Source organism: Clytia hemisphaerica, unplaced genomic scaffold (genome assembly GCF_902728285.1).
Source record: "Clytia hemisphaerica strain Z4C2 unplaced genomic scaffold, Clytia hemisphaerica genome assembly, whole genome shotgun sequence".
NCBI classification, from domain to species: Eukaryota; Metazoa; Cnidaria; class Hydrozoa; order Leptothecata; family Clytiidae; genus Clytia; species Clytia hemisphaerica.
The window spans coordinates 2498-11872 of NW_027103240.1; the positions used below are offsets into that span (position 1 = coordinate 2498).

At 34.8% G+C, this 9375-nt stretch overlaps 1 protein-coding gene across 1 annotated transcript; it reads right to left on the reverse strand.

Moving 5' to 3' along the window:
• Positions 1-2170: 2170 nt before the first annotated feature.
• LOC136816476 (TBC1 domain family member 20-like) lies at positions 2171-9369 on the reverse strand. The gene is made up of 4 exons (XM_067073142.1): positions 9283-9369; positions 5337-5478; positions 4196-4389; positions 2171-3113 (listed from the first exon to the last, which is right to left on the reverse strand). Exons 1-4 carry the CDS (start codon positions 9363-9365, stop codon positions 2840-2842), a joined length of 693 nt encoding a protein of 230 aa, XP_066929243.1. The 5' UTR covers positions 9366-9369; the 3' UTR covers positions 2171-2839.
• Positions 9370-9375: the final 6 nt, after the last annotated feature.

Genomic DNA, 9375 nt, shown 5'->3' on the forward strand with positions numbered 1-9375 from the left:
TGTATTTTGATGAGCTCGTGTAAATGATTGTACGGAAGTGTGTTTATCAAAAAAGTTTTTTGCAATGCATTGTTTCTCCACTATTACTTTTCTTCTATCTTCATTTGGATTAGGTTTTTCTTTCACATACCACTATTTAAATTCCCTTTAACTTTTTGCTAAATTACCCTCTGTTTCGGAATGATTAAAAAATAAAAAATACCAAAAAAATCGTAAATATACACAATTAACAAAAATATTCTTAACTTTTTTTTCGTTTTTATCAGTTTGAGTTATTTATATATCAATACTTTTCTTTTTCTAAAATGACAGATATTACATATCTTCACTATATATATATATATATATCTTTTTATCTGTGGTGGTGTCTAGTTAACACTGCTTGGTCTACCTACAAAACCCTATTTCCATCATATAGGAGGGTATTTTCACAAATGGCCGAAATCCTGTGTAGGTCGAAAACTGAGGAACAGATAATGTGTTTTTTTGAAATATTTTTTGACTCATATTGAGTTACTCTTTCCATCTTAACTCATATTGAGTTACTTTCTTCCTTAAAGTCATTTTAGATCACTAGTTTTACATTGACGGATTTCTATGTCATCATATTTTCCTTTTCTACTCCAACCTGATTGATTTTCTGTGAATGTTCATTCTAGATTTTTGTTGTATTTGTATTGTCTTTTTGTTTTGTGGGTTTTTGTCTTTATTGTTTCCATTTTGAGTAGTTGAAGGTTTTATACTTCTAGACTATATATATATAAGCCCCCTTTCCTTGCTACCCTTCCTACCCTTCCTACCCTTTGTCATGAAAATTTCTGACCCCCCCCCCTTCTTCTTCTTCATTTATTCGGAAGGTGTCTCATCCCTCCCTTTCTTAAGGGCCCGAACTACAATCAGTGCCATAACATATTGGCAATTCTGGCTATTTTGCCATTTTTCGAAAATTGAAGTTCGAGCGAGAATGCCAAAATTGCCAATATATTTCGAAGCTGATTGTAGACGGGGTTTGGTTTTCATTTAGCTCGAGGCATTGCATTGAATAAATTGATAAAATTTGAAATGTAAACTACATTCTATTAAAATAAATATTTCAATGTGTAAAATTGCCTAGTTTTTAATATTTTTCTTGAAATTAAATAAAACTACTTTGAAATGCAGGATCAATTAAAAATGAAAATGTAATTACACAAAAATATTCATCTAAATACTAAAGTACGTCTTAAAGGTAAGTGGACACTTTAGTTTTTTTACCTTTTCCCAGCACCCATTCATACTATGTTAGAAAGTCATACGCCGTTGGAAAGATATTTCCAAGGAGAATAACCTTAAGGATAAAACATAAAGTGTCCGCTTACTTTCGAAACAGACTATAGATAGAGTTCTTTTAAAAAGTGTTTTATTAGCATTAGCGCGGTGATTCGACCAAGTCCTGGGAAAACTTGGGAAGAAAGTTCCAAAATCTGGTATTTTGCGCGCCTCTTTTAAGGAAAAGACATGTATAAAACTATAACGAAAGCTTTTCGAATAAGTTTTCATTGTTAGGCTAAAATCAATTAGCATTTTGGGTAGTCTAGAATGGTGGAAAGCTAAATTGAAGAAAGAGTAGGGTAAGGAAAACAGAGGAGATAATGAAGTTTTTTTCATTATCATATGACACCTTTATTACTGTATTACACTTATTAAAAATGACTTTAGCCGAATTCAGGGTGTGGAAAGTAATGGAGCGCCGAAGTTAGCAAATTTTTAGCGAAATTCGAAGCCTCTTGTCTTTCAATTTGCGCCACCGCGAATCGGGCGTTAGGGTGGGTCACCCAGTTGCCTATCCTGTCACCATGCTACTATTTATTCAACCCTAATCTCGATAAGTCAGTGACATGAAACATCAAAGAGAGTAGATGAGAAGACCTTGCATTGCTTCTTCATTTCACTGATGATGGACACTGCCATGCAAACAGATGTGCTTAAAAACTCTCGAAGTCACAAAGACGAGTAAATTCACTTACAAGTTGTCTATCTATAATTCGATCTTGAAGGGACTGAAAATTTTCTTCACATTATAAAAAGATTCGAATTACGGAGAGTAATTTATACGACTCTCCAGGGGACCAATATTTTAGTTCGAATTATAGAAAGATTCGAATAATAGAGGTTGGAATTAAAAAGTTCACTGTGTTTATTTACAATATTTTTCAAAAAAAATAAAGATCCCTTGCAATAAAAATTTATTAAATCTAAACCAAACTAACGAAACAAAAACAGAACAAAGGAAATTCCACAGAAATACATTGCAATCCAGGAGGAGATCGCATCTTCAAGATCAAAAGATTAGGCTTGGCAGAGCAGAGCCTAAATAGTCAAGCCAATAGCCAACTCTTTGCATCATGCTCTCGATAAGAAACAATTTCCAATAGTCACTTAATTTTCTAGTTCTCGAACAAACCAATTGCTCGTGGAAAAAATACAAAAGATAAACTCTGTCATTACCAGGTGTTGCTAAAATCAACTGAGGAACGATAAAATAAGTTTGTGCAGTATGACGTCCAACTTGGAAGGGAGTTCATTGATCAAAAATAATCTTCTGTCCAATTCGGACGGAGAAATTCTTAATCCATTCCCCGTTGGACAATTCATTGACCAAATATATAATCTTCGAATTCAATTCATAAGGGTAAGGCAATATGAAAATGTCCATTAAATCAGTACATCCGTCACCAAAATTACCGGAGAAAAAAAAAGGTGTTATTTTGATTGAATGGCCAATTAAGTAAGGAAAAGGCAAGTGGCAATGAAATCAGCAATCCATTCACAATCCCTTCTCTTCGAAGATAATTTTAATTTACATCCAGTATTTGGAGGTGTTTAAAACCAGGAACGTCATAACTCCCATTGACACAGTCATTGTCCAAACAGCAACTTTGACAAGAGGATTCGTTGTCTGGTTGCTGCCAATCAACGCTAACTGCTTCCCATCGGTATCTCTGACCTCGGTTGAGGAGATCAATGAAGTGTCGGTAAACAAAAGGCCGTATTTCTTTCGTTTTCGTAATATTCGATCCGGTTTTTGATTGTAGGAGCGGTACAGTAGTTCAGCATGGTGAGAAATTGAATCGCTACAAAGAAGTTACAAATTATAGAAATTGTGTATTGTACAAGGTGATAAAGTTTAAGGAAAAGTTGCTGAAAAGGTCTCCTCCTTGCTTCTTACAAAAGAAACAACCAACAGTTATGTAAAAAGAGCCTTTTACCAAATTATAGAAGGATTTAGGTAAACTAAGAAGACTATACATATTAATATACATCTTTGTGCAAAAAACTGACAATAAAATCTCGGCAAAATCCCTAAAAAACGGTATATTTCCGGAATTTCTGAAAAAAAAAATTTCTAAGGAAAATCGTTTGTTCGCCCATCCGTCTTTAAGTATAAAACGAATGAAGAATAGAACAAGCAAGCCAATTAACTTACTCTTTAAAGGGCTGTTCATATGGAGGTGGGCTAGCCGTTAGAGATCTCACTATTCATAGTGCGGAAAGGGGTCCGATCCCCCCCTTCTTAAATGATCCCCCCTTCTTGACATCCCCCCCAACCTTTAAAAATGCCTATCCCCCAAGGGTTTTGGGCTAAATTTTTTATGGTAAAAAGGGAGGGGAAACAGTAAAGAAAAATTAAGTCTGCAAATAGAATACCACTTTTTAGTGAAAATAAAGAACTTCCTTTCATGCGGACCAAATTTCATAACAGTGCTGGAAAATAATCTACAATATATGTAAACCCCCCCCCTTCTTAAACGATCCCCCCTCCTTGCTATCCGCCCCTTTTTAATGAAAATTTCTGACCCCCCCCCCTTCTTCACTTTTTTGGAAGGTGTCATCCCCCCCTTAAGAAAGGGGGGGGGGTTCGAACTATGCTATTGTTTGTATTTTCCCGTGAAAGAATCGTGTTCATTTGCGAACAAGGCCAGCTGGGATCTTACTTGATTTGAGTGGTATCTCTCTCAGGAAGGATTGAAATTTCTCATATGAGCGGACATTGAGATGGAAAAACGACCTTGAAGAAGTAACAATTGCAACTGTTTTGACGAAAAACTCTGATGAGTGAGCCAGTCGGCCGTCCCACCTCCATATGAACATTCCCTAAAAATAGAAACTTGTATGAATCGTTTCAAAAAAGTTCAAAGGAAAACAATATTGATACCTTTCTTTTAAATATTTTCGGACTTCTGATCTCAAGCTTGTCGGTGGATGCTGTTGGTACAAATCATGTGCTTGCTTGATGACGTCATCAATATCTTCGATGTTCAAATATGCCGGTAGCCGACATAAACAATGGTGAACCATGGCCATATCACATTCTTGTTGTAGCACCTGTGTTTTATGATTTCTTACAAGCTGAAAATAAAGAAAAATGTGGAAAGGACTTGGTCATTTTATTACAAATTATTATTACCCTAATTATGACTTCTCCCCATGATTTTAACTTTAATGGCTTTCCTCCAGACCCGAGTACTGACCCCCTGTTCTTATTCTTATTACGCCTTCGTCCCTACAGTTACATACAAAAGAGTGTTCAAAGATCTCGTAATCTCCAGATTTCAGGTAAATTCACCAAAAAATGGAAAATCGTTCCTTGTAGAGGAATTTTTTCAAAAAAGTATTAGAAGGTTTGATAATAACATAGTCTTTATAGAAATTCTTGTCTATAAAGAGACAAAAGGTAGGTAGAGGAATTTACGAGGAAATGACGTCAAAATTCTATGTCTGTAAGAATGTCAATATAACGATTTCAGGCATTTAGATAGGCTGCATGCATCCCCAAATTAGTTTTGATATAGGGGATGCGAATCAGGCTTTTATATCGCTTCCGAGAAAATTACCGAATAGCTATGTATTTTGCAGAATTTTGGCGACTTGTATTTTTCAAAAAACTCGATGTATATTGTTTGAGTTATTTGATGACGTAAATAGAAATCAAATAAAGATTCAAATAAAAAGAACATATGGCTAGAAATCTCTCTTTCTCCTCTCTTTCATTTTGTTTATCGAAATTAATTGAATTAGCAAACAAAACTCTCAAGATAACAAAAGACGACAAACTGTCAATCAAAGTTCTCTATCATTCAACTCTTTTTTTGGTTAGCAGATTTTTTGCTAAGTTCGGAACGGTTTTGTGAGCCTGATTCGCATCCCCTATATCAAAACTTATCAGAGGGGATGTGTGCAGCCTAGCATTTAGACGTCATATCTTATAATAAACATAGTCTCCTCACATTTTATATGTTGATAGGTGTATTTAATGGGAATAAAATAAAAACATGAAATTGTTTTTTATATCATACCACGACTGAAACATAAACGGGCATGACAGGATGCGTGGCCAAAAAGAAATCGCACAATCGGACGATAGTTTCAAAACTGTTGACGTCATGCCCAAACCACGTGATCAACCAACTCAAAGCAAAGATGGTACCCACATCAGAGCTATGGTAGGGAAAGAGCAACAATAGAAAACAATTTCTTCTTTACACGCATTTTCTTCATAAGAACCAGTAAATTTTGATTCAGGCTAAATCTGTTCTTCATTTTTTTACAATTTTCAGGCTTAAAAGGTTTTGTTTTTAAATAAGTGATATCGTTTGCTTACTCGTCAATTTTAATTCACAAGCTTTTTCACATTGAATTGACACGAATGTGGAGCAAGATTGGTCAGAAGGAGGAAAACAAAAACACTTTTTTTGCTTATATAAAGCATAATATAGCAATAGACAGTGTCCTGATATGAAATATGTGACTGATATGAAACGGGAACATTTACGTAAAAATAAAACCTCTACATAAATGTTCTAACGACGTTTTTAATGCGCTTTAGTTCCTTTACTTGAAAACTAACAAGCAACATGCTGAATGGACCTACCTAATGATTAACATCAGATGAAAATAAGAAAAAAGTGACAATAATTGTACAAAAATTCAGAATGGAAAAATAAAGCGTTGTGTTGAATAAATGTAAAATGGTAAAAAGGAATGTCCCCAAATACGAAAATCACTTAAACCGTTCAGACCCAAAAAACCTTTTAAGCTGTTTTTGGCCCAAATTTGCCCAAAAGAGATTTTCCTTAAAAATCTGGCTCCGTCACATTTTGGGCATTGTCATTTTGCATCATTGTGCAAAAAATCAGAAAAAAATTATGAGTCAACATTGAGAAAAGCTATATTTTCTTATTTGGTTAAAGGGAATTTCCCCATAATACGAAAATCCGTCTTTTAAGGCGAATAAGAATTTTCCAGGAAAAAACACTTCAGCCATTCTTTAAAGAATCTTGCCCTCCATCTTTGTACAAAAAATCAGAAAAAAGTAATGACAGGATTTTGCACAAAGTCCAAAAAACCCTATTTTTAGGTAGTTTTTGGCCCAAATTTGCCCAAATATATTTTTTTTCGAAAATCGGGCTCCGTCACATTTTAGGCATTGCCATTTTGCATCATTGTGCAAAAAATCAGAAAAATATAATGAGTCAACTTTGAGAAAAGCTATATTTTCTTATTTGGTTAAAGGGAATTTCCCCAAAATACGAAAATCCGTTTTTTAAGGCGAATAAGAATTTTCCGGGAAAAACCACTTCAGCCATTCTTTAGAGAATCTTGCCCTCCATCTTTGTACAAAAAATCAGAAAAAAGTAATGACAGAATTTTGCACAAAGTCCAAAAAACCCTATTTTTAGGCAGTTTTTGGCCCAAATTTGCCCAAATATATTTTTTTTCGAAAATCGGGCTCCGACACATTTTAGGCATTGCCATTTTGCATCATTGTGCAAAAAATCAGAAAAAAATAACAAGTCAACATTGAGAAAAGCTATATTTTCTTATTTGGTTAAAGGGAATTTCCCCCAAAATACGAAAATCCGTTTTTTAAGGCGAATAAGAATTTTCCGGGAAAAACCACTTCAGCCATTCTTTAGAGAATCTTGCCCTCCATCTTTGTACAAAAAATCAGAAAAAAGTAATGACAGGATTTTGCACAAAGTCCAAAAAACCCTATTTTTAGGTAGTTTTTGGCCCAAATTTGCCCAAATAAATTTTTTCTCAAAAATCGGGCTCCGTCACGTTCTGGGCATTGCCATTTTGCATCATTGTGCAAAAAATCAGAAAAAACTAATGAGCCAATCCTGAGAAAAGTTGGTAACAGACGGACGGACGGACGAACAGACGAACAGACGAACGGACATGGGTTAATTTATAGAACCTCCACCGGGGCACCCGGAGGTAGGTCCAAAAATGAGTTTAAAATCTGTTAATCTGAAATCCGGGGCTTGGATTGTTCTTACTCTTAGGTTTCAAATAAACAGGGGCTGAAATGAATAAACGTTTGGCCAGGCTGGGCTGTTCTTGATTTTTGGAATTTTCAGGCTTAAATGTTCTTAATACGCTTTAGTTTCTTTACTTAAAACTTAAAATGAGTTTAAAATCTGTTAAAATCAATACTTTCTTAATAATAATAATCTTTTGAAATCTGAGGTTCATTGTTCTCAATTTGTTCTTAGGTTTTAACCAATTTTCAACCTCGTGTTCTAATAGAATTGTTATTAAACAAGCAATACTTTAATGGACCTACCTATTTATAAAACGAATAATTAGAATTTAATGGAAGTAATGTATAATTTTAAATTTCGAATTATATATCTATTGGAACGGAGAAAGCAATTAAGAAACACCTTTTTCGGCAGTACTAATGTGCATCTATGTGCAAAAAATCGCAAAAAACTAATGAGAAAATTTCGAGAAAATCTCAAAAAACCGCTTTTTTCGGGACATTTCCGGTTCTAGCGGCCGGAAAAATTTTTTTTCGAAAATTGGGCTCTGTCACATTTTGAGCATTGCCATTTTACATCATTGTGCAAAAAATCATGAAAATCTGTCGAGTATAAGTTGAAAAAATGAAGGAAAACCGTTTTACGCCGGTTTTCGGCTGTTCCGGCGATTTTTAAGGAGTTCCGGATTCAAAGGATGATTTTTTTGGAAATCAAACGATGCCAAGTTTTGGGCATCATCATAAAGAACATTTTTCTGTAAAGAAACAATTAAATAAGTTGAAAAAATGTGACGGAAATGTGAAAAACGACGATTTCCGGCACATTTCCGGTTCTACAGACCGGAAAATTTTTTTTTTCTGCAAACGGTTTTCGACACCTTTTCGGCAGTACTAATGTGCATCTATGTGCAAAAAATCGCAAAAAACTAATGATAAAATCTCGAGAAAATCTCAAAAAACCGCTTTTTTCGGGACATTTCCGGTTCTACCGGCCGGAAAATTTTTTTTTCGAAAATTGGGCTCTGTCACATTTTGGGCATTGCCATTTTACATCATTGTGCAAAAAATCATGAAAATCTGTCGAGTATAAGTTGAAAAAATGAAGGAAAACCGTTTTACGCCGGTTTTCGGCTGTTCCGGCGATTTTTAAGGAGTTCCGGATTCAAAGGATGATTTTTTTGGAAATCAAACGATGCTAAGTTTTGGGCATCATCATAAAGAACATTTTTCTGTAAAGAAACAATTAAATGAGTTGAAAAAAATGTGACGGAAATGTGAAAAAACGACGATTTCCGGCACATTTCCGGTTCTACAGACCGGAAAAAATTTTTTTTCGGCAAACGGTTTTCGACAACTTTTCGGCAGTACTAATGTGCATCTATGTGCAAAAAATCGCAAAAAACTAATGATAAAATCTCGCGAAAATCTCAAAAAACCGCTTTTTTCGGGACATTTCCGGTTCTACCGGCCGGAAAAATTTTTTTTTCGAAAATCGGGCTCCGTCACATTCGAGGGTTTATAGTAATGCACCTTTGTGCAAAAAATCAGAAAAATTGAATGAGCCAATCTCGAGAAAAGTTGGTAACTAACGAACGAACTAACGAACACGGGTTAATTTATAGGACCTTCACCCCACCGGGGTAGGTCCAAAAAGCGTGTATCTATGTTATTAGTATATTGGAGGTTTATCGTGGCTTGGATCACGAGATTTACGTTTGGCTACGTTTCGAGAGATTCTTCTCCCGTCATGTTATTAGATTCGATAATATTCAGTCATTTTATGGCCAGCCTTGTTCTTAAAGTGTTCTTATTTTTGGAGCTTTATAGCCTCATTGTTTTTGGGCCATTCTTACAAGAAGAAACGGTGTATCTAACAATATTGGACTGCAGCTAAAATATTTATAAAAACCCAATTCAAAGTGAAAAACTATATAGTACAAAGAACAGGAAAATATATAAAGAAATTTTGAACTTACCACAGTAAAAATTGTTCTAATTGTTGGTCCACTTTACTCAAGACAGCATAAAAGAGCGACAACATGCGATTCGTCCGATTCATATTTTTATCC